We start from the raw sequence: 26,718 nt of genomic DNA on the forward strand, positions 1-26,718 counted from the left end.
TATGCTTCAAATTATAATCACAGGAAAGGACTTTTTGAACAGAATCTTCTCAGCCAGGTATTCACACAAAAAAATTGACAAATGTGACCTCATGGAACTAAAAAGGAAAACAAAACCAAATCACTTTTGTATACCAAAGGATACCATTATTTGAATGAAGAGGCAATCTAATAATGGGGGTGGGGATCTTGTGCTAGCTATACCTGTAACAGAGGCTTGATATCTGATATACAAAGAACTGAAAAATTAAATGCCAAGAAAAAATAATTAAAAATTGCAGCTGAACAGAGAGTTCTACTAAAGAACTACAAATGACTGAGAAACATTAAAAATATATTTAGCATCTTTAGTCATTGAGGAAATACAAATTGGAACTACTTTGGGATTTCATTTTACTCAAGACTGAATGACTAAGTTGGAAAAAAAGACAAAAAAGAATGGTAGTATGGATGTTGGGAAAGAGGAACACTTATTCATTGTTGGTGGGAGTGGAAACTGGTTTAGCTACTACAGAAATCTGTTTGGAGATTGCCAAAAAAATTTCTAAAATTCTATCTACCATATGATCTACTCTTGGACATATTTCCAAAGCACTCAGTGTCCCAGAAATATTTGCTAATCCATGTTCATTTGTGCTCTATTCAAAATGTCCAGGAAATAGAAACTGCCTAGATGCCTATTGGCTAATGAGTAATGCATATGTGATACCCATAGACAATGGAATATTATTCAGCTGTTCAGGAAAAAAAAATGTGAAAATTTCATGTAATAGATGGATCTGGAAGCAATCAATCCTGAGTGAGACACAGAAAGACAAATGTTGCATGCTTTCAATTATATGTGCATGCTAGCTCTGAAATTTTGGATCACTGTCTTTAAATTTAAGTATCCATGGGGATCAGTAAAACCATAGGGGGAATTGGTGGGGGAATCTCAAGGGGGAAGTCATACGAAAGAGGAGTGGGGAATGATGGAACAGGAATGACTGGAACAGATGGGAGCAAGATTGAAAGGATAGAGGAGGGAAAGTTAACACTATAGGCCTTTGAGAAAGTCACGTGGAAAACTTGTTTGTACAATAGACCTAAAATACACACATATGAGTATATTTGTACATAAATATACACATACAAAAAATTTAAAGGATCCTCCCCAATAGCAGGAAAACAATGTTCCTTCTAGACACCATGGATCATCAACTAAAAAGATTATTTCCAGAAGTGGGTTACTCATTTTGGAGTAGTTGATTAGTGGGGTCCCAAATACCTCCAAACATTAAAGGCTATTTTCATTGCTCTTAGTCACTATGCAGATCTTGATGGTGAGACCCTACTGCTGAAGCTAGAACATACTTGAATCATGGAACATGAAAAAAATCAAGTTGGTATTAACCTGGAAGCTTTGTGTCTATGGTGAACCTTTCATGACACCGGAAGATGCTATGTACATAAACAAAGGAGAAAAGAATATTATTTATCATGATTAAATTTGCTTCATACCAGAACCTAGGAAGGAAGAATGGTTTTGTGAATCAATAGATTTCATACATGATTTACTAGGCTTATCTCTTTAGATATTGAAAAGGCCTTTGACAGAGTCTTACAGCCCTTCAAGATAACTTCTAATAAGCCAAGTAGGCGGTGAGGATCCAGACAGAACCTTCGTCCGGCAACAGATGGAGATATCTGTTATCACTGCTGAGTCCCGTGGGGGCGTGGCTAGGCAAGGCGTCTTTAGCTATTGTATGTACTTGATGCCCTCTCCTAAGAGTTAGGCTGAACTCTATAGAGACCCATATGGGAGTACTGGACTGAGCTCCCAAGGTCCAGTTGAAGAGCAGAAGGAGGGAGAATGATGGAGGAAGGTCATTGGTTAAAAAATAAAGAAACTGCTTGGCCCTCATAGGTTAGAACATAGGTGGGTGGAGTAAACAGAACAGAATCCTGGGAGGAAGAGGAAGTGAGCTCAGGTTTGATAGCTCCTCTCAGAGACAGACGCCATGCAGTTCATCACCAGGGCAGAAGCGATGAAGCAAGCCGCCAGGTCAGACATGCTGAATCTTTCCCGGTAAGACTGGTGCTACACAGATTACTAAAAATGGGTTAGGCAAAATATGAGAATTAGCCCGTAAGAGGCTAGAGCTAGAGGGCCAAGCAGTGTTTAAATGAATACAGTTTGTGTGTTGTTATTTTGGGTAAAGCTAGCCAGGCAGCCATGAGCTGGGCTGTGGGAAGAGGCCCACAGCTCCCACTATAGAAGAAAATGATCAAGGAAGTCAGGACCACGAGGGATTGATCCACCCACAGAGACAGTGTGCCTGAACTAATGGGAGCTCACCAAAGTCAGCTGGACTGGAATGGAACAAGCCCCGGATCAAACTGGACCCTCTGAAAATGTGGCTGACAATTGGGGCAGACTGAGAAGCCAATGATAATGGCACTGGGATTTGTCTCTACTGCATGTACTGGCTTTTGGGGATCCTAGTCTGTTTGGATGCACACCTTCCTAGGCCTGGATGGAGGGGGAGGCCCTTGGACTTTCCACAGGGCAGGTACCCTGCCCTCTCTTAGGACTGAAGGGGGAGGGAGGGTGATTGGGGGAGCGGGAGGGAAGTGGGAGGAGGGGAGGAAGTGAAAATTTTGATTCCTATTATTTATAAAGTAATAAAAAATTAAAAAAACAAATAAGCTAAGTATAGAAGGAATATACTTTAACATAGTAAACACTGTATATGATTATAGATGGAGGCTGCTTGTTTGTTCCCTGGCCTCCCATACCAGAAATAGCTGCACAAAACTGTATTAATTAAAACACTGATTGGTTTATTAGCTAGGAATTCTTATTAACTAACTCTTACATCTTAAATTAACTCATTTCTATTATTTTATATTTTGCCATGAGGTTTGAAGTTTACCAGTACCTGTGAGCACGTAGGTGTCTTTTTACTCTGGCAGTTACAGGGCATCTCTCTGACTCTATCTATTCTGTCCTCTTCTATCTTCTTGGTATTCTTGCCTTGCCATATTCTGTGCTGCAATAGGCCCAAAGCAGCTTCTTTATTAACCAATGGTATTCAGAGCATACAGAGGGGAATCACCAGGTTCTATTAAAAAAATCCTAAAGATGCTACCAGAAAACTTAGGTGTGATGAACATATTTAACAATGAAGAGAACACAAAATTGTCATACAATAGTATCATCATACAATTCAATATATACAATACAATGTATAATAATCAGTATTTTTTCAAAAGAGCAGTAATGAATATTCAGATAAAGACACCATGAAAACAATCCCATTTATAATAGCCTCAAAAACAAAACAAAACTAAGTCCAACCAAATAAGTGAAAGATTTCTTCAATGAAGATTTTACACTGAAGAAAGAAATTGAAGAAGACAGTGAAATATGGAATGACTTCCCATGCCAATGGCTAAGCAAAATTATCATTCTAAATGTGTCTTTTTTTTACCCAAAGTGACCTAAAGATTCAATGCAATTGTTATCAAAATTCCAACGACATATTTACAGAAATGTAAAAAAAAAATTAAAATTTATATGGAAATACAAAGTACTCAGAATATACAATGAGAAGGAAAATAGCAATGCTGGAATTATCACCACACCCAATTTCAAGTTATTCTACATAGCCATACTACCAAAGTACCATGGACTGGCACCAAGATCGACATATAATTAAATAGAAAATAGGAACCCATTGCAGCCAGTTGATTTTGACAGAGATGATAAAAACAAACATTGGAGAAATAAGGCTTCTTCAACAAATGCTGTTGAAAAAAAAACTAGGTATTCGCATGAAGAAGAATAAAGCTAGATCTCCATCCTTTACTCTGTGTAAACATCCATTCAAAATGGATGGAAGACCTTCATATAAGCTTAAACTTGCAGAAGAAAATGCAGGGACAAGATGTCAAGAAATAAGTATGTACAAGTAATCTTTGAAAAGAATTCCAAGAATTGACAACTGAACTATATGGAATTTAAAAAGCTTCTGCACAGCAGAAGAGATCATCTGTATATACAAGTTGCTGTCTCACCCTGTTCAACAGCCATTTAGTCCCAAAGAAACACACAGAGGCTTATATTAATTATAAACTGTTTGACTTATTATCTCAGACTTATTATTAACCAGCTCTCACAACTCAGATTAACCCATCATTCTTGTCTATGTTTAGCCACAATGCTTGGTTCCTTTTCTCAGTGAGGCATTCTCATCTTGCTTCCTCTGCATCTGGTTGGTGACTGACTCTCTGCCTTTTCTCTTCCCAGAATTTTTTTTGTCTGGTTGTCCCATTTATACTCCCGCCTAGTTACTGGCCAATCAAAATTTTATTAAACTAATACAAGTGATAAATCTTTACAGTGTATAAGAGCATTATGTAGCATTGGTGATGTTAAAAGACAACCTACAGAACATAAGAAAAAAATCTTTGCTGGATAAGCATGGGGGTAAGTAATTAACTTCTAGATATGTGGAAAGCTCAAAATACTAAACACCAAGAAAACAGACAATTCAACCAATAAAGGCACTAATAAAATGAACAAATTGTTTTCATAAGACAAGTCAAATGACTCAATACCAAATAAAACAAATATTCCCAGAGAAATGCAACCAGAGAAACACAAATTAAAAAGAAATTGAGATTCTGTGTTTCCTGAGTCAAAATGGCTCTCATTAAAACAAAACAGACATAAGTAACAGTAAATTCTGTGGATTGTGGGAGCAAGCTTTCCTTAAACATTGCTAGTACTAATGCAAAAATAATCTAGATAGTGTGGAAAGAAATATGGAGGCTACTCAGTAAACTGAAAAAGTGCCATATGATTTGAAATACCACTCCTGGGTTTATACATGAAGGACTTTAATATACCCCACAAATACTATACATTGATATTGAGTAGCACAATATTTACAGTAGCCAGATTATAGAGTCAGTCTGTGTATCTTTAAACAGAAAATGGATTACAAAGAACAATTTATTTGGTACACAATGGAGTTTTTTCAGCCATAAAGAATTATGCAATTATGTCGTTTGAAGGAAAATGGATGCAGTGTTCATAATATTAAGTGACATAAGACAGAATCAGAAAAACAATATTACAAAATTTCCATCACTTGTGGATCCTAGATTTTCTATAGGTACCTAATTTTCTATAGGTACTTATGCATATTTTTCTTTTTTGAATAATTAGTCATTAAAATAGAAACAAGACTGTCTGAACAACTAATGGATGTTAACAGAGGGGGAAGAGAAATCAAAGGAACTCTCTGGGGTGACTAATAAAAGTGCATCATACACTTGTACCTTTCTTTGTCCCTGAGTATGGAAAATGAACACATGCTGATAGAAGAACTTCATTCCAAATAAAACACAAGTAGAAATTTGTAAACCTGATAAAATCTAGAGACCAGAGACTAGACAATGAGGGCAACAAAATACCCTAGTAATAACAGGCCATCTCCCCTGCATAAGGAAGAGTTCCTTCCATATGGGAATAAGTTGAGTCCCATATGGGAATAAAGTTGAGAGTCCTAATAGATTTTGTTGGCACAAAATCTGACAAAATTCAGGGTTTTATTCTAAATGGGTAAGAAGCCTGGGATTTGAATTTGGAAGAAAAATTATTTATGTCTTAAAGCTCCTTGCCCTGCTGTGGAACAATCTTTGTACACTGTAAGTATGTATTACTCCCATTGATTAATAAAGAGCTTACTTACTGGATTATTGCTGGGCAGTAGAGATTGGGTAGGAGAACCAAAATAGGAGAATTCTGGGAAGAAGAGGGCAGAATCAGAGGAGTCTCCAATCAGACACAGAAAGAAGCAGGACATGTACAAAATCAGTTAACAAGTCATGAGTCATGTGGTAGAACTTAGATCAGAAATATGGGTTAATTTAAGTTGTAAGAGGTAGGTCATAATAAGCATGAGCTATCAGTCTAGTGTTTATGATTAATATCAAGCCTCTGTGTGGTTATTTGGGAAGTAGCTGCCAAGATACAGAGAAATTCTGCCTTCATTCTCTGGATAGAGTAGCTGAGGGCTGTTTTGTGAAGGAACTGACTGTGTGGATTAAGAAAAGTAAAAGAATATTAAAAACAATTAGAAGAAACTCAACAAAATGACATGAAAGTTTTATTGTTCCATGATTATTTCCAATGTGATCTTTCAGTCAAAAGATACAGACTAGCCAGATGTGTTGAAAAGATATAAAAATGTGTGGGGCTGGAATGTAGTTCAGTTGTTAGAACACTTGCTAGCATGTGCAAAGACCTAGATTTTACCCTAGCACTACATAACTCAGATACAGCAATGCTTACCTGTAATCCCAGCACTGTGAAGATGGGGGTAGGATCATACTGTAACATAATAAAAGATATTAGTCAACATCATATTAATGGGGAGTGGGGAGCTGGAATAAGAGAAGGGTGTCTGCCCTTCCTGTCCTCACATAAATGATTTGGTCAGAGCAGTTAGGATAGAGAAAGAAATAAAAGTGATACAAATAGAAAAAGTGGAAGCCAGAAGGTCCCTGCTTGAAGATACTATCATTCTATTCCATTCCAAGGGAAGGTCATGCAGCAGAAGTTCTATCATGTAAGTAGTGTATAGACAAACTAATCTGAGTTTTTGCTAGGGAATGTAGCAGAGACCTGATGTGTGATTCTCCTCTGTATGCTGTCAACACCATTGGTTAATAAAGAAATTGCCTTGGCCTATTGATAGGGCACAACATAGGTAGGCAGGAAAAACTAAACTAAATGCTAGGAGAAAGGAAGCAGAGTTAGAGAGAAACCATGTAGCTACACTGGAGACAGATGCTGGAACGTTAGCCGGTATGCCACAGCCATGTGGCAATACACAGATTAATAGAAATGAGTTAATTAATATATAAGAGTTAGCCAATAAGAAGCTAGAGCTAATGGGTCAAGCAGTAACTTAATTAATACAGTTTCTGTATGATTATTTTGGGCCTAAAAAACCAGGAACTAACAATCAACCTCTCTGCAACAAATTGGCCCCAACATGGTGGACTAAATCCATGTAAAACCTGAGAGGGCTTAGAAAAAAATTCTAGACACTAAAAAACAAAGTTTAGCCATATTTATTTTTCCCAAATGGTCTTTGCTTGCTGGCAGCATGCTGCAGCTCCTTTAAAAGAGGTTTTCCTGACTCAGCAGTAGCAGAAAAAAAGTCATGCCATTTTGAAATGCCGGCTTTCTGGGCCATGCTGCCAGCACCACCTCTGACTCTTTCATGAGGCCAAGAATTTAAATGGGGTATGTAATCAGCCTGTTACAAACTGCTTAATGGCTTGATTTAGACCCGTTGTTCACTTGGAACTGGAGCAATGTGCTCGGCTTGCAGAGGTGGTTAAGAGACTTCCACTTTGCTGGACTGTGTGTAGCAATCAAGCAGAACCACATATACCCTAGTAATGCCGCAGCTTAAGTTTTAAGAAACGTTTAGCATTTTAAGAAACACTCCTGAACAGTAAATAATTACAGATACACAATAAAGACAGATTCAGATGGAAAAGACCTCTAAATGGGTCACAATGTTGGATAAATGTATATAGGCTTGGGAGAGAGAAGAAAAAAGAGTATAGAGAGTTATAAGAAGAAGTTTAATGACTTTTAAAGCAAAAGAAAGTTTTTAAAGAGACAGAGTACAGACAATCATAGATTAAAGGAGTAAAAATAACAAAATAAATATTAAAAAGTAATAGAAAAGCCATATCAAAATTGAATATACACAGAGAGTCTAGAATATGTATATTATTGTGTTTTCTTTAAATTTTTTGACTGTGAAAGAGCTACAAAACCAACATGTATACTTTAAATGTATCTTGATTTCAGAATTTGGGTATAAGGATCTGTTGCTTTGGAAAAGAGGTTCTGCTTTTGTTTCCACAGAAGATGAGAACCTGTGGATTGGTTCCAGACTAATATGGTTTGATGGACCAAGATCACCTGAAATGTTGCCGTGAACATCCTTCCCGAAATTACTTCACCCAGATGCTGACTTAGATAAACCTGGTACCCAGGATATACCATGAAAGACCTGATTAACAGCACTCCCAACTAGCAGAAAGTAGTCTAGAGAACTATACCCAAATTCCAAATATTATTTATAAATGCTTTTTTACATTTAAAGGGTGATATACTATATAGATTTGCATGGGTATGGATCTTGGTTTATTAATAGAAATTTAAGGTCAATTTTGTTATACTGTATATAGATATTTCTACTCTTGATTATGGTATTGTGTTTGTATAGTTCATTAAAAAATGTAATGTATAATTAAGAAATACAAGTTAATAGATAGCCATCCTTAATAGTCAAGTTTATAGTCATGTTTATTAGGTTTTCTAGATATATAGAAATTTATTTCAGTTAGACAGATATTTTTCAAATATTTCAGAGACCTTCAGAATATTGTATTTAAAATGTTTAAGAACTTAGGACTTTTCATGCAGTGAGATACATCTGCTTTTGGCAGCACCAATCTACTTCAAGAGGAAGATGGGCATTGAAGAGGCTCCTTATGGAGGTGGTTAGCCATCTGGGCAAGAAACCGCTCTTGCCTGGACTGCTCAATGTTATGCTATGTGAACTGGACATGCAGCACCCACAGAGAAACGACTGCTGAACTTTTCTAAGGGTAGGATGAACCTTTGGGATTCCTGCTTCATGAAAGAGTCTGCCAGACACATTCAGGACACAAAAGAAAGTGACTGCAAACTGCCAATATAGGCAGAACTACTGTCTTTGAAATTTCCTGTTTTGTGGAAAAGTCTTCTGGATACTAATGGGCATGTAGGCTGAAGACAGATGCCCCAATGGCACATAAGAACTTTGGGTGACTGTCCAGGCAGCAAGATGTCTCTGTTAACTCTAGAGTTTTGAAAGTTGCTTACAATGTACTTCCTGTTTACTTAGGTAATATTATATCCTTCTGGAGTCTTCGACGTAGTTGAAGAATAGTTAAAATTATAGTTTTCCTTAGTTGTGATAAAGATAAAGTAGAGACAAATATTGTAACTATAATTCTTGTTTGATACCTGTTTTGTTATATGTAACTTTACTATCTTAAAGTTAAAACTTTCCTTTTCATTTGAACAGAAAAGGGGAGGTGATGTGGGATTCCCCTCTGTATGTTGTGAATACCATTGGTGAATAAAGAAACTACGTTGGCCTTTTGATAGGGCAGAACTTAGGTAGGCAGGAAAAACTAAACTAAATGGTGGGAGAAAAGAGGGAGAGTCAGAGAGAAGCCATGTAGCTCTGCTGGAGACAGATTCCAGAACTTTAGCTGTTAAGCCACAGCCACGTGGCAATACACAGATTAATAGAAATTGGTTAAATTAATATGTAAGAGTTGACAAATAAGAAACTAGAGCTAATGGGCCAACCAGTGATTTAATTAATACTGTTTCTGTGTGATTATTTTAGGGCTAAGTGGCTGGGAACTAACTAGCAGCTTCCCTGCAACAGAGACCTTTCTGAACACACAGGCCATATAGCAGAAAACTCAAAGAGGACATGCAAATATAGTATGGCAAAAATCTTCACAGAACAGAGATAACTCTAGATGTACTCTTCATGAGCTACAAAATAAGCATCAAAACAATTTTTTTTGAAAATACATGGACAATAAAACATTTTCCAACATTATAGAAAAGAATAAAAATAATTCAACAATATAAAGTTAAATGACATTCAATAAAAATGATTAAGCATACAATAAAGCAGGAGATCATAACTGGGATAAACAGAAGTCTATAGAACAGACTAATAAATGACAGTGATGCCTGCATATGCAGAAAGTATATTGAAATAAATATTAACCAATTGCTGTTATACTCAGGGATTTAAAGAAAATAAGCAGTAGAAAATACAGAAGATACGTAAAAATGCCTAAACGGCATCTAGATGTGAGAAACTCAGTTTTTAAGATAAAAGTGCACAATTAATGATTCCAACTTATCATACGTAACAAAAGAGAAACCAGCAGAGAACATGAAGACAGGAGCAGAGCAACCCAACACGAAGCCCACAGGAAAATTACCAGTGAGACCCATGTTCAGTAACCAGTGAGTCAATATTGAGTGGCCTCACACATACAACTAGGGATTTAGAAAAAGTGGGGCTTCAAGACTCTTGAAGAAATAATAGCTTTAAATACTATTTCGGTGGACAGTAAATCTACAGACCCCAGAAATTGAAGTCCATCAAAGTGCCAGGCTGTGCACCGGCATCACACCAAGCTCCTCTGGGTCCGGTCACTGCAAACTACTGAGCACCAGAATCTTCAAAGGAGAGGAAAAAAGCCACAGCGTTCAAGGAAACAAAGAGCAGAGGCTGCAGACTTGCGAGTCCTTACTCCAGAAGATGAACAGTTTTCAAAGACTAAAAAATAACAACAAAATTCAAACATGGGGACGCAAATTCCATTCTCAGAAAATAGAAGTCTTCTAGAAATAAAAGCAAAAGGACATTTTCAGATAAATACATGCTGAATGAACCAGTCATTAATAATCTACAACTCAGTGCTTAAGGAATCTTATTAGATCAAAGGGTAACAGGTGAAATTAAGATGAAGGTAGATCAAGTTTTCAAGCAATTATATATCAACATGTAATATGCTGTAATAAATGTGTTGGTAGATGTCACATAGTATTACATAATTATAAGATTGTAATGCTTTACATTATGGTAATACTTAATACTAACTATGCAATTAATAGAATAAAATATTACATTTATTATATAATTGCTATATTTTAATGGTTGGTAGCTTATTATTAGTGACAACAATAGAACAAAATTAATAACTTATAACTGTGCACATTTATTTTGTCACTGTTTTGGAGTTCATGAATGTATGCATGTTATTGCTGGAGGCCCCAGCCCTGGGTAGCACAGGCTGCAATCAAGGTTGTTTTTACAATGGGAAGCTTCAGTACAAAAGAATATGCTTCAATACTCAAGCAGAGTTGAGGCAGAATTTATTTTCTTGTAGCTGGAGATTGGTTGAAGGTTCTGGTTTTTGCTGGCCATTGGCCGGAGACTACTCTCATATCTGAGAAGTCATTCACTGCTCCTTGCAATGTGGGCTTCCTCATTGTTCTTTTTGTCTCAAGCCAACAGTAGCTCTTGCTTTAGACTGCTTAAACAGAATACCAAGTCTTATAATACAATGAAGATAATGGCATTCCATCACCTTTGTCAAGTAAAATAACCTAGTCAGAGGTACGGCACCTATCAACTTTGCAAATGCTCTTGATGCTACTTGCAAATGAATAAACGAGTACTATAAATAGTTTGATTATTCATGCTGTAGAATGACATTTGCTCTCCTTAAATCAAGAAAGTTGAATCACTAAATCTCCAATGTGAGTGTGATTAAGTTTAAATAATGTTCCAAGCATGGATCTCTCTCTAAGAACACTGAATTCTTTCCCTCACAAAAAGGAGGGGAGAATACAAGTAGAGAGCTATCAAGATGTCACCACAGAGTCAGTCTGTCTCGTTATTACTGCAAGACCTCCACCTGCTTGTAGAAAGACATCTATCAAGATGTCACCATAGAGTCAGTCTGTCTCGTTATTACTGCAAGACATCCACCTGCTTGTAGAAAGAGGGTGCCTTTAATTTTGTGAATATTCTTCCATCATTCTAATCAGGTCTTGGTAAATTTCCCAGGGTGCATCCTGTCCAAGGTAAAAATCCAAATGATTGTAGTGTGGGATCTCCTTGTAGTAGATAAGGTTGGCGACTTTAGGGAGCAGATCTTTAGTGTCCTGGGCATCTGCCACAACATCCTGTCCTCCACTCCACATAGCCGTTGGGACCCGCATCTTAGTGATGTTGTACACAGGAGGTGTAAGCTAAATGAAGTGAGGGAAGGAGAGGGAGAACTATATTATGGAAAGAAATAAAGCTATTAGATATTAAACTAACTTTTCAAATCCCAATCTGTTGAGCTTTATGATATATAAATATGAAAATAGTGTGTTAGTCAGTTCTCCACTGCTGTGAAAAAAAATAAAATAACAACTAAAATTTTTTTTTTCAGAGGTTGTAGTACCTGGTTGACTGTCTTGTTTGCTTTTAGGCCTATTTTGAGGCTGTGCATCATGACAGAAGCACACAGCTGAAGAAAGAGCCCTTCATCAAAGCCAAGAATCAAAGAAAGCATGTTCATGTGTTAGGCAAACAAAGGGAAGTCGTCACACTCCTGACTTGCACTTTGGGGCAGATAGGAAAGGGTTCTTGAGAAAGAGTGTTTCTTTAAAAGGAAAAGGTTTCATTGATATAAATTTAATTACATAAAATAAAAAAAGAAAAAAAACAAAAAAATAAATAAATAAAAATGTAAATAAATTAATATAATTCATAAAAAAAAGGTTTCTCTTTCCCGTAGAGATTGATCCAAGAGTTGTCCTTTTTAATAACTACTGGACAGGATAGATGTCTGTCTCATGGGCAGAAATCTGGCCACAGTGGCTTTTTGACAGTTGTGCTTCAGAAGGCTTTTCAGAGAACATTTGTAGCAACATATGGAAACGAACACTTGAAATATGTTTAGAGAGATTTATCGGTACACAGAAATAGTATGGTATAGGGCTAAATACCCAGCAAACTTCCCTTACACATTCCTCTTATGTAGGTCACACCTTCTTTGGCTACCTGTAGAACCTCATTGTTTTTCAAAGACTTTTCCTCCAAATGCTATTGAATGCCTTCTTTTCCAAATTCTTGGTATTTTTCTGCCAGTTGCCTCAAAGTGAATATCTGATCTATTGTTCTCCTGTTAGCTCTAAATCTGCATTACAACTCTGCTAGGATTTTCTGTTTCGCCATTTATCCTTTTCAGGAAAACAGAGGAGAAGATATTGCTGCTATGGCACAACAAACTAATGCCCCTTTCTTTCTCTCTCAGAAGACCAGCTTGTCCTTCTTCCTGTGTATGGGAATTATGACTGAGTACTTCCATTCTGTGGGAACCACTTCATGTTCCCATATCTCTCTGAAGAGTCTGAGAAGTGCCTTGGCCCCTGAGTCTAATGTAGCCACCTCCAGTTCCTCCTCTGTGATATCATTCATTCCTGGGGCCTTTCTGCATTTTATTCTCTTGATAGCTTCCTCTACCTTACTCCTGTCAATATTTAATATTTCCTCATCATCTCTGGTGTATAAGTGACTGCTGAAGTGTTTCTTATTGTAATCTAGGCTGACAGCATTAGGGTCATTGTATAGGGTGTCAAAGTATTGTCTCCATCTTTGCCTTACTTCCCATGGTTCTGTTAATAAATGACCCTGCCCATCTTTAATCGCCTGAATTTAAGAAGCATATCTGGCAGTTATCAGTCTGATAGTTTTGTAGACAAGATGTGGTTTATTATGGAGTCTAGCCTCTTCGACCTCTTTGCAGATACCTTCTATATACAGTTCTCTATCCTTTTTTGCTTTTCTTTTGACCTTCCTGCACAGATAGCTGTGGTGTTTTGCTATCTATGGATTGCCTCTTTAGGTTTTTAGCTTCCTTGTTTCTTCCGCCAGGTTGATCGTCTCTGCAGTAAGCCATTCTAGTGGTGTCGCCTTTTGTATATGAGACCCTTGCCTTGAGCTGCTTCTTTTTTTATATATTTTTATTTATTTATTTATTATTTATACAATATTCTGTCTGTGCGTATGTCTGCAGGCCAGAAGAGGGCATCAGACCTCATTACAGATGGTTGTGAGCCACCATGTGGTTGCCGGGAATTGAACTCAGGACCTTTAGAAGAGCAGGCAATGCTCTTAACCACTGAGCTATCTCTCCGGCCCCCTTGAGCTGCTTCTTTAAATCTCTGAAACCTGGACAATGAAATGCTCCTCAAACCAATTGCTGAATATATTTGAGATGGCATATATCAGGAAGATTCTAGACATCACACAAAGAGACAGGCTGCACAATGATGACATTAAGAAACATCTCCATCTATAGATGGAAGTAAACTATAGATTATGGTAACAGCATTTAAGAGACTTCGGCCATGGTATAAGAATGAATGATGGCACATACCTGAAGATAACACTGCTTGGAGGAGTACCCGGGATAAAGCAAAGAAAAAGGCCCCCAAAAACGATGGATAGACAGTATAAAGGAAGACTGTGGAACCTTGGGTATGACAATAATATAAGCATCTAGGACTACCCAGGATAGGAACAACTGCAAAACCACCATAAATGGGCAACCCATGCATGCTTTGCTGGAGCATAAATAATGATGAGGTCACACCTTGATCTAAATGACTGAGTATCCCTGCTGGTCCTTCTGTGTCCAAAAGACCCACCATAGTGACTCAGTAGCATCTGTCCACAAGTCTAAAACTAGATCAGAAGATTTACTGGCACCTTGCTCCTTAGCTATGGATTTTACTTTGACTTTAAAATGTCAAGAGCTGTGTGAGGTAAAGTCACCATATGAGTACTATTTTGGAAAGAGTCAATGAATGGAAATAGAAGTCTCTGAGCAAAACTAAGAGTGAATTGCAAATACAGAGGAGAGAGAAGATCTGATGGTACTGCAGGAAGCTAGAGTTTTGATTCTTTTCTTTTCTTTCTTCTTTTCCCTTCCTTCCTTCCTTCCTTCCTTCCTTCCTTCCTTCCTTCCTTCCTTTCTTTCTTTCTTTCTTTCTTTCTTTCTTTCTTTCTTTCTTTCTTCCTTTCCTTCTTTTTCTTTCCTAAAAAAGACTTTGGTTTTACTACTTGCTAATGAATAATTGACTACTGTAAATAGTTTTTTATATCCATGAAATTTGTTCTTTTTAATTCAAAAGCTGAATCTCTAATATCCAATGCGAGCATAACTAAGGATAAATGATATTCCAAGCATGGATCACTCTCTCTAACTCCACAGAATATTTTGTCATACAAAAGCTCTCTTTCCCTCCCTCCCCTCTCTCCTTCTCCCTTCCTTCATTCCCAGGAACATACCCTAAGGTCACAGGGGCACACATTAAGAAGATAGCCATCTTCAAGTCAGAAAAAGAATCTCCTCACTACCATCTAGCCTTGATGGCACTTTTGCCATGGGCATAATACTTCCAGTATTGAGGCAACAGGAACAAAGGTTAAGACACCAAGGACCCCTGAAAGCTTTTTATTTTTCGCTTAATAGAATTCTGCTTGGGGAAGATCATGACAAGGTGAAAGGGCATCTCAAGTTCTCTTCCGAAAGTAATGCTCAGGCAGAGCTCACTGGTATAGTTAGGTTGAGGGTTCCTTTCAGTTGATGGGCTTGTGCCTGGGAGTTTGAGCTTTAAAATATTAAAAGTATATCATTCCTTTTATTTATTAGTTGGGGGCATCCTGGAATGTGGTAAAGGAAAATTAGTAGTTCTGAGAAAGCAACACAGAAGGTAGAGAAGGAAGTGAGTGTAGATTGGCACTGTGAGAGGAAGGGGGTTCCAGAAAGCCTGGCACAGTGTCCCAAATGTAAAGTCAAATTAAGGAGAGCGGGATCTGGCTTTTCCTGACTGTGGTTTCGTTAAGCACCAGGGTACAAAGCAGAAACACTTAGCTGCAAAGATATAGCACAATAAAAAGTGAAAACAAAACAAAAAACAAGCAATGCAATGTATAGACATCAATAGATAGAGGCTAGCTTTCAGAAACAAAGTCAGACCCAAAGTCCCTTGAGCTGGAATCCCTTTACTCCAGTGAAATGATTTCTCTGATAAGAAGGCAGGCATTGAGGAGAAAGAATATCAGAAATTAATAATAAAATTCTGCTTTAAGTTGTATCTGCTAACTTTTGCCAGGAATTTTTAGTTTATTTGTAAGTTGACAGTGAGAAATTATATTTACTCATTTAGAAATTATATTTCCTTAGAAATGAAGGATCACTAGTGATTTACATCAGTAATTTTATATCAGTAATTGCACCCATATAATTTATGGTGTCAGTAAGTGTAGTTGTGACTAAAGGCCTTTTAAATATGCATAGCTCATCATCTTTTTTTTGTTTGTTTAGTTTTTTGAGACATGGATTTTCTGTGAAACAGTTCTGGCTATTCCAGAACTCACTCTGTGGATTAGGCTGGCCTCAAACATAGTTCTTATTCTGTTTGAGTCTTCACCAAAAGTTTCATGCAAAGTATCCATATCTGATCCCCTGACACCCCATATGTATGGTTATCATTCCAGTTTATAAATACAAAGATGAAGTTGATAGCTCTAACCCCATTTTCATCCAAGTGTGATCATAAGGTGTGATCAGTGTCTAAAATGATCTTCTTAAGGAAACCACAAACTCTGGTGGTGGAAGAAGGAAGGCAGTTATCCAAAGAGAAACGTGTCAGCTTGACAGTATGTGTTTGGTACCTGTCCTTGCACCCAAACCCATACATGTACAACTTTAGCAGTTTGGGAAGACAACCAGATTTTTCAAAACAATAAAAATAATGGATTTTATTTATTTATGCTATTTATTCTTTGCAATTTTGAAAAGCTGATGACAATGTTTTGTGTTTTTATGTTTTATCTCAGTCTGCTATGAGGAAGTCTAATAGTGATTGGGTCTTCCAACGCAGTTGGAAAAAGTAACAGTAGCTAATACCATACACTGTTTTAGTGTAGGATATTCATTTTCATCCTTGATGTCAAGATGTAGCTTAATATTCTGTTACCCATTGGATAGTATCAGTTTTCCCTAAAGATGGCAATTTCAGATTGATGTGTTGCAAATGATCCATAGATTGGGTTTTTTAAAGTAAAAAAAGACCATGCTGAGGGACTACTAGAACAATGCTAGTTTTACTAGGTGAAGTGGGGGTCATGTTTTCTAATCCCGTTTTTTAAACAGTGATATAAAATATTGAGAGTTCTTCTTTGTTTGTTTTTCTGGTGAAGGAATGAGTAGTGAAAGAAAAATAGAGAAATAAATTCCAGAAATCCTTAGGTCATATTCTAGTTATTTATTTATATTATTTTATAAGGCAATTTACTTCCTTGAGCCTCTAGGATAATTAGGACAATAAAGTTTCAAGTGAGCATCGTGAGGATTAGAAACATTGATAACACACATAAAGCCAGGAAGCATCATGTGCTAACAGCAGTAAGAATGCCTACCGTAGCCAATGCAGAGCTGTAAACACTTATATACTTGAGTGGAAGCTGTTCTCGCTGGTTCATTGCAGCACATTACTGGCTATGATGAGCATTTGTGTTGCCTACCTGATTGAAATGCATCATGTTCTGGTTAGCGTTGCCCCAGTCAAAAGCTTGGAGTCGACCAGAATTGACAGCCTGAGATGAAATAAAAGTAAAAATCACATTAAAGTGACATAAGTAAAATATGTGCATTTAAAACTAATGAGCAAAAAATACAAAAAGGAGGTTGGTCATATTCCCACTCATTAGAACACTGATCAATAAAGGACACTGATTCATAGGACTGATATAACCTTTGTAACCTTCACCCATATCTTTTGAATGAAATCTGCAGATAACAATGCTTTCAAATGTTACATTACACAATAGATTTCAGCAATTTATATCTGCACATGTTTATAGAAGCTTGGGCCACACTTTCTGAACACTAAAAATGGTTATGGCTGTTATTAAACAACTATGGAGTTTACTGTCCGTCCCCCCTCCCTCCCCCCCCCCAGCAAGTGTCCTTATGCTATTACGGATTCATTTCCTATTACTAAACGTTATTTTCATCATTAGGAAAAAATTCAGATATGTGAACTTCCCGTTGCTTCTGTGCAGGGCCAAGCCAGTGTCATGTCAGACTGTAAGTAAGAGAGGTGGGCTGGGTGCTGCAAATAGTGGTGACGACCAGCCTCATACCTCAGTATTTAAACTTTAAATATGTGAGTAGAAGTATTCAGACATTTATAGTTTCCTTGATTCTGCTGTTTGCCACCTGCCACCCTTGTGGAATTAAGGAGGCAGATACTCCAGATTTATATCAAGCACTTAATTAATTTTTATTCACTCATGGTTTTAATTCTTTTATTTTAAATTTTTTACTTCCATAACATCATATGTAGTATTATATATCATATATTATATACATTATATTATTTATGACTATACAGGTTATATTTAAATATACATGATATATAATGTTATGATATAGATAAAATGTTATGGATGTAAAAATATGTGTATGTGTGTGATATTAAAATTCCACACAGTTCAAGCAATGAGAGGCAACAGAGCATATTTTTTAGAATCTGGAGTCTAGAGTCTAATCAGATTGTTTTATATCCAGATTAGATATGCGTCTTATGTAGTGTAAGATATTTTTGAGGTGTGAATGATGACGGCATTGGATGGGGACATTAAGTAGAAAGATGTGTATAAAGCATTCAGTCCCTGGTAACGTGCAACAGAGTGCTGTCCACAGGCTTCACTACAAGTCAAGTATGTTTTGTTTGAAACCCTTGAGATCAGCTGTACTCTTGATTTCAAAGTTTTAAAAAATATTCTTTTATTTTAGAATATTTGCATGGATTTTATATATTGAGCATGTCTAATCTGAAGATCCCCAATTTACCCTGCTCCAGATTCTAAAGCTTTTTGAGTGTAAAGTCCTGGATTAGAGAAATCCAAGCAGAACTACAGTTAGAGAAGTAGCAGCTCTCTTGCCTTAGCTGTCTGTCTATATTATGAACAAATGTTTTATCCTCATCGTTTCTTCATTTCTGTCAAAAGAAAGATTTTAACTGTGGCTGCATAAGGCACTGATTGCAACATTTGTAGAATGGGCATGTGAGTGCCTTCATTAAAAAATTTCCATGCGAATCAGTGAGATGAAAGAAATAACATATAAAGAGCAAGAAGAACACGCAGTAAGTGGTTCATGAACTGTAGGCGTGAATTTACGTTTCCTGGAGACCAGGACCATTATAGGTTGTACCCCTGTCTTCATCAGTAGTAGGTCTCATGCTTAGATCAGTCTTTATTCGTAGTAGCATGAATTCTATCTACCCCAAAGTGAGGCTTCCAACCTTTTCACAAACCTTCAGTGCTTCTCCTACTATCTGTAATGGATTCTCATTTTCAGCTTTAAAGCAGGTTACAAGGCATTATTATTCTCATTAAAATGAAAGTTACTTTCTCTTACTAACTCATTTTATCTCATAAACAGGTAGATAGGGTTATGCTTATTTTGCTCAATTCTTTTGAAAGGATGGAGCTGATGTGACTGATCAGTAATACAGGCAAAGTTATAGGAATAACTAATGTGTATTCATGTACATCTTCTCCCAGAAACTTGTACAACTTAATTGAACTTGCTTTATCTATGAGCTTACTGGATATTGAGTAATCTTATTAAACAAAATTATAACTGTGGGCAAACCCACAAACTCTTCGCTTTTCTTAATCCCTTTGTAAAATTCCTTCTGTTCAGAATAAAGCATTCTCTTTGCATGCTGAACAGCCCCGTGGGCTAACTGGAAGATGAACAGGTATTTCTGGATCAGGCTGCATCATTTTACATAAAGTTGGACCAAAGCTAATGATTTCCCAGAAGAGGAAAAACAAACCTTCCCCAAACAGGCTGAGGGAGGAACCTAAGGATGAGAACTCATTGAGGATATGGTGGGACGCAGACTCCTAAGCCAGGCACTGAAGACAAGAAGAACAGATGGCAGCAGAGGTCATCCAAAGGAGGAACTAGTGCTGCTCCTAGAAGCAGCACTATGATTGGCAGGTACCTGCACGCCCTGCATGGAGCTCTCTGGGATCACCCCTCAAGGATTTTGCAGACGCTTGAATATGTCAGTCAGGGAGAGAGAGAACATGTACCTGGGCCCAGTGCAGCATGTTCTGAACAGATGTTCCTGCTTGACTCTGTGCCAGGTAAACATCCAAGCGACTCTGTAAAGAGATCATGTCTCACCTACAGGCTCCTCGGGACAATGTGCAGACATTTGAAAACACTTCAGCTTTCTCTATATAACAACAATTATCATCTTTAGGGAAAATGTATTTTATATCTTTGGGGACTTTATTAACCAAAGAAACCCATCATGAAGGACATTTTCCTTCCAAGGCTTTGTTCTCTGTCCTGGATAATAGTTCTGACATCTGACTGGTTGAATGCAGAAGGCTATGCACCTGCTCTTTATGGATCCACCTCACACTTTCAAAGGGTTAAAAGCTTTAGTAACCCTTTACTCTACTTTGTATATTTTTAAAAAAGGCATTAATATGAAACTTTGAGGGGCTGGAGAGATGGCTCAGTGGTTAAGAGCAATGACTGGTCTTGCAGAGAGCCTAAATTCAATTCCCAGAACCCATATGACAGCTCACAACAGCATGATCATGGTACATATAAAATGAAAATAAATAAATTCAAAAATAAATTTAATAAAAAACTTAGCTCAAAAAATTTTGGAAATAGGTCTACATGTTTCTACTCATTTCTAGGTTTAAAAAAGGTGTCAAATCTTCCATGGGGCTGTTAAATGTTTGTAGGATACAATTTTTAATATATATATATATATATATATACATATATATATGTATATATATTCTGGATGAGATTCTTTCACAATTTAAAGTTCATTTTTGAATATAAGAATCATTTTTCTACCAATTGAGCATCAAAAAATTTTTCAAAATTACTTCTATTTATCATCAATGTAAGACTACTGAAAAAAAGTAAAAATCCCATGGCTTGAGTTCAGAGCATCTGTATTATTATTAGTTATGGAAGTTCCACAAAAACTGCAGTGGGCCTCTGGCTGTGCTGCACTAAAGTATCTGTTCTTCCAGGTGTTATAATACCCCATAATCCAGTCCTTAGCTGTCAGTAAAAAATGGATTTGACCAAAGAGAGCCTCTGTTTTTAAGGGTATCACTTTATTATGTATTTTTCAAATTCTCAGGCCAATTGGCTTAGCTCTGCTTATGTGATGTATTTTCACTTATATGACATTCTTACATCTCCATGACGAGCCAGCACCATTTCCCAAAAGAAAAGGAAAAAAAAGAACAGGTTTTGTGTGTTGTTGTTTCTTTTTTTTTTTTTTTTTTTTTTTTTTTTTTTTTTTTTGTAAATGATAGCCAACTTTAAACCCTGGTTGGTTGAAGCCAGGAGGATGCTCATTACATCCCAAAAGACAAAAAGGAGGTCATCAATGCGGTTTTCCATAAAATCCAAAGTCACCTCTCACTCCTAATCCACAGTCACCTCTCACTCCTTATATAACAAAATCATTGGCTTCTGGGAAGTGATTACTTATACCTACCATATTTAAATTTTGGCGATCAAATCCACTCAGAGAAAACATGAAGTTGCTGCACATAGGATGAAATATCTTATGGTTGCACACTTTGGTGGCAATGAATTGTTCAAGCAATGTGTGAGAGGAGAACATTTTGTCACCAAACAATACCTGCAAGATGGGTGTAAAGCATCATTAAATGTCATATACATGGATGTCAACAGTGAAGAGTGCTTGTTCATTCATGCAAGGTCAGGGCAAGTGACAGTCCTGAGCCTGGATGAAACCAGGAGGCTGGTGAAAATTTATCTCTGTACTCCACCAAAGCTTTTCATGAGAATCTTTCATTGGGACGTTTTGGGAACAGACTACCCAGGAATTGGCAAAACTTCAAACAAAAAAAAAGCCTTTCTACATGGTTCTAGCTTCTCTTTCTCATAACCTAAGAATAATTTAGTTCCGATTTGTCTAAGTATTTGTTACTGTACAATGGAAATATTGGAATCTTATAAGCAGAGCCACCATGTGTAGGCTCTAGATCACATTTGAAGAATGTCTAATGAAGTTCCAAGAACCCAGCAAAGAGTTCCAGTACAATAACTATTATCGTAACTGGTGACTGAAACAGGCATTAAACCTTTCCTTTACTGCTTTCCCAGAAACAAAAGCTGTACCCTCAGTAGTGAATCTCTGCTGATGAAACTGCAGGCAAGGCTGCAAGCTGAGTGCCCTTTTTTAATTCTAAAAATCTATCACATCACAGAACTCATTGAATCCCTGTGTGTATCAGTCAGATATGGCTTATTTTGTTACGCAGTGAGTTTCACAGTGTTAGGATACGTTACAGAGAAAGTGAAAAGATCATTCAGAAACAACCAACTACTGTTAATACTGGCACAGATTCCTCCTGAAATCTCCCTTTTTACTGACTATTGCAACAAATAACAGCAAAACAATAATAATAAACATTTATCTGTATTGCATTGATGCATTATAGGTTTTATACTTTGTTAAACTGGAGTCAATAAAGTAACTTTCTTCAATTCTAAGTTTGAAAAAATTTTATATTACAGAATTGAAAGGAATTACTATTTAATAAAACATTTATCTACTAGTCTATGAAACTTTGATAGAATATTTAAGATACTGTGGCCTAATTAATATAACTTTTAGGTCAAAGAGAAAGAAGACAGAGAGAAGGAGAAAGGAAAGAAAGTAGGAGGGAGGGAGGGGAGAAGAAAGAGGAAGAAGGGAATGAAAGGGAGGAGAATTATTCAATTAAACTGGTTCAAGTTATGCAATTCTTTAGGCCAGAGGCAATAATAGGTTATTGCAAAAATAATCTTATTCATCTATCCTCTTCTTCACTTTGTCACACTTACTATGCAATTCTCGTAATTACTCAATTACCAAACTGTAATCCTGTGTAACTGTCCTCATCATATTTAATAGTTGTGGCAACATCTATTCATACTGTGAATTTATGTTTAAAAAGGAATATTGACACCTATTCAGTGTTCCATTGTGAAAACCTAAATTTCCATGTAAATAAGCAATTTAACTAAAAAGAAAATCTAATCTGAATACTGAATGTCTTTATTTTTTGTTTACCAATACCTTTTCCATCTATCTATGGGGAAAATGTACATGACAAGAAACAGCCAGTAAATTCACATAGTCAGCCACAGTAATATGTGAAGGAAGAGGCTGTATCATCACACAGGTCCTCGGTCTCTGCTGTGATAGTCAGGTTCCCCCAGTACAGGGGGAGATAGCATGGTAATCTTGTATTTTACTTCAACTCCATGGCCAATATTATGCATTTACTTAGGAACAAATAATTGTTCCTTCATCCTGACCTAAAGGAGAGTATAGTATGCTATTGCAGGAAGTCCGGCTCCTGTGTACAGGTGGACACACTACTGTGCAGATGCAATTCCAACTTGATCCTGGAGAGGGCATATTTGTCACATGATAATTGGCACACAGGTTCCTCTAAGAATCTTGGCACAATTGTGAGAATTGAGCCATTTTTGTATTTTTGAAAAAAAAAATGGCATTTTTAGTGTCTGTGGGCGAAACAGATACAATGCTTATAATATCATCTCAATGACTAGTGCAGCTTGACAAGCCCTACCCACCATGAGCACATGACTGGCCAAACACAGAGTTGTTTGCATTACTTCTCCAAAGAGTGGTTTACTCAACTGGACATCCTTATGTATGTATCTGTTAATATCCAGACTTGACTTTTTCTGGTTGACATTGAAAACTATGAAACTACATTCGATAAGAGTATCCCCATGATCCCCGCACCTGGGAGGCAGAGGCAGGAAGATTGTCACAGTCAGATGCCTGATTTGTACATGAAGTTTTTAAGCTAGACGGTCCCAAACATGGAACCACTACCATCCAAACAGTACAGAAACTATTACACATGAGCAAAATCATCATCTTATAGTTGCCCAATGAGAATAAGATTGAGGATCTGGCTCTAGTACCCATTAGGATTATTTGAGAAAGGTTGCTTGGTTTATCTAAGTTTCAAGCTTTTATTTTAAGAAGTGAAGATAACTTTAACCAATGAGCTGAACAGAGAAGGTTAAAAAAAAAAAAAAGGTTCAGTGTAACTGCAGATTCAAAATAAAACAGGGAGAAAAGAATACAAAGAGACAAATGCCCAGAGGTAGAATGGGATGTGGAAGGGAGCAACTAAGTAAACGCCAAGTGCTGTACATTTAAATCTAAAATAAGCTCGATTAATATATTAATGATCAAAAGCATTATTTGTTGATTTTGTTATTGGCCAAGAATGATGCTTACACATATTTTCTTATTGAATACCCCAGCATGGTACATTCCATCCACTAATGTGGGATTCCCCTCTGTATGCCATTGCTTAATAAAGAAACTGCTTGAGCCTATGACATGGTAGAACAGAGCTAGACCAGGAAGACTAAACTGAATGCTGAGAGAAGACGTAATTGAGGAGATGCACGGAGCCGCCAGAGGAGAAAGACACGAGCTGCCAGCAAAAACCTTGCAGGTAGGCCATGAGCCTTGTGGTAAAATATAAAATAATAAAAATGGGTTCATTTAAAATGTTCTGTTTACATGGGGCTTTTTATGACAATGAGTCATGTCTGCTCCTGGCAACACCAGTTTACTTCAGAGAAGATAATGGGCATTGAAGAAACTCCATATGGTGAAGAACAATTAAGAAAAACTCAGAGACAGATATCAGGTTCAACCTGAAGACCAGAAAATCAAAGCAACCAGTCACTGGCTCTTACCTTGACCTTAGTCTGAAAATGGTGATCCTGCTTCCAAGAAACCTCAGAATGAGACTGAGACTGAGAACCATCTCCTCTCATTTTATAATCCTCTCTAGCTCTGAGATTAAGGGTGCACCACTACTGCCTGGTTTCTATGGCAAGCTAGTGTGGCTGACTGGTATCCAAGGGGTATGTCATTGCTACCTGATCTGTAAGACTGGTCAGTGCAGCTGTTTTACTTTTCTGATTTTCAGTAAGCTTTATTTATTAAAATACAAATGAAATTACAATATGGAGTTTTCTTTAAATGTGACAAAATTAGACATTTGGGCAGAAACTACTCTTGTCTTGGCTGCTAACAGTATGAACTGGATAACAAGGACAAAAAGGAATGAGTGTTGAGCTTTGCCAAGAAAAGGCAAGATAGTCCTTCAAAATTCCTGCTTCACAGAAAAGTCTGTCAGATATTCTAGTCTTATAATATGAAGATAGATGCCCCAATATTACAGAGGAACTTTGGGGTGACTGTCCAGGCAGCCAGATACCTCTGTCAGTTCTATGGTTTTGGAAGTTGTTTGCTGTGCACTTTTTGTTAAGTCAAATAATATTATATCCTTTGGGGTCTTTGATGGAACTGAATGCAGATTAAGAGATAAGGGTTAATTTAATTTATAAGAGTTAGTTAGAAAAAGCTAAACTATAGCTCATGCTTTCTTTTCTAAATATTTATTTATTATGTATACAATATTCTGTCTGTGTGTATGCCTGCAGGCCAGAAGAGGGCACCAGACCCCATTACAGATGGTTGTGAGTTCTAGGAATTGAACTCAGGACCTTTGGAAGAGCAGGAAATGCTCTTAACCTCTGAGCCATCTCTCCAACCCAGGTTATGCTTTAATAATTAATAGTAAGTCTGCAGATCATGATTTGAGAGCTGGCTGGTAGGACAGAGAAAGATTAACTACAACAATCCCAAGAACAAATACTGACAATGAAAAGTCACTACGTGGAACATTTGCCAGAATAGATGATACGTTTAAGTACAACTAAAACCCTCTATGAATTTTTGAAAATTAAAAATCTTGGACTGGAGAGATAGCTCAGTGGTAATGAGCACATACTGCTTTTGCAGAGGACCTGAGTTTAATTCTCAGCACCCATGTCAGTAATTCAAAGATCAGTTGTCACTAACTGCAAGCAACTAGATCCCAACATTGATACTCTAGAAGAAATGAGTTAGTTCACTGATGCATAAGCCTAGCCAATACTGAAAAATAAACAGAAAAATGAAAAGGTCAATAACAGGTAGCAATAAGGACTTGATAAGGAATAGTCAGTAATAACTAACAATAAGGAATTGATAAAGAATAGTCTTGTATTAAAGAAGACCTCATGACTAGTGGCTTCACTGGTGAATTCTACCAAGCATTCATAGAAGAGCTAATATTAATATTTCCAAAATTATTCAAAAGGAAAAGGAAGGAGATCTTCCAAATTCATTCTATGGACCCATTATCTTGATATCCAAACCAGAAAAGGAAATAACAAACTAGAAAATTATAGATAAATATTCCCAATGGACGGATGGAAGTATCCTTAATACAGAATGTAGTAAACCAAATACAACACATTGAAAAGATAATATATCACAATCCAATGAAATTCATCAAAAAGATGCAAGGGTGGCACATAATATACAAATAAAGCTCACAATAGAATATATCAACAGAATGAAAAACAAAATCAATAACAATAAAAATAAGCAAATATATTAGGGGGCTGGTGATATGTCTCAGCAGGTGAGAGTACTTGCTGTTCAAGCCTGGTGACCTAAATTTTATTCCTGAAACACATGTTGTATTAGAAGGAGAGAACCAATTCCACAAAGTTTTCAACAAACTCAATCCATATGCAGCTCATGCCATACATGTCCCTTTATAAATAAATTAACAAAAACATGTTATCACTTCAATAGATGCAGTACATTTTTCATAAGCTTGAACATTCTTTCATTATAAAAACTGTGAACAAATTAGTATGAGAGGGATGTATCTCAAACATAGTCAAATATATGCATAATAATCCCACAGCTAGCATCATCACAAATGGGGGAAACTGCAAGCTCTCTAGCATCTGAAACAAGAGCAAGTGTCACACTATACAATCCAGGAATGAAAGT

At 36.9% G+C, this 26,718-nt stretch overlaps 1 protein-coding gene across 1 annotated transcript in view; it reads right to left on the reverse strand.

Annotated features, from left to right (window-relative positions):
* Positions 1 to 11,676: 11,676 nt before the first annotated feature.
* The window catches only part of Lipk (lipase family member K), a 31,352-nt gene continuing 16,310 nt past the window's right edge, over positions 11,677 to 26,718 (reverse strand). The window contains exons 7-10 of the mRNA XM_057778930.1: positions 21,289 to 21,435; positions 19,841 to 19,912; positions 17,252 to 17,323; positions 11,677 to 11,916 (exon numbers count right to left, since the gene is read on the reverse strand). Of these exons, the coding sequence (XP_057634913.1) occupies positions 11,677 to 11,916; positions 17,252 to 17,323; positions 19,841 to 19,912; positions 21,289 to 21,435 (531 nt within the window). The remainder of the gene's footprint in view (positions 11,917 to 17,251; positions 17,324 to 19,840; positions 19,913 to 21,288; positions 21,436 to 26,718) is intronic.

Source organism: Chionomys nivalis, chromosome 8 (assembly GCF_950005125.1).
Source record: "Chionomys nivalis chromosome 8, mChiNiv1.1, whole genome shotgun sequence".
Classification (NCBI taxonomy): domain Eukaryota; kingdom Metazoa; phylum Chordata; class Mammalia; order Rodentia; family Cricetidae; genus Chionomys; species Chionomys nivalis.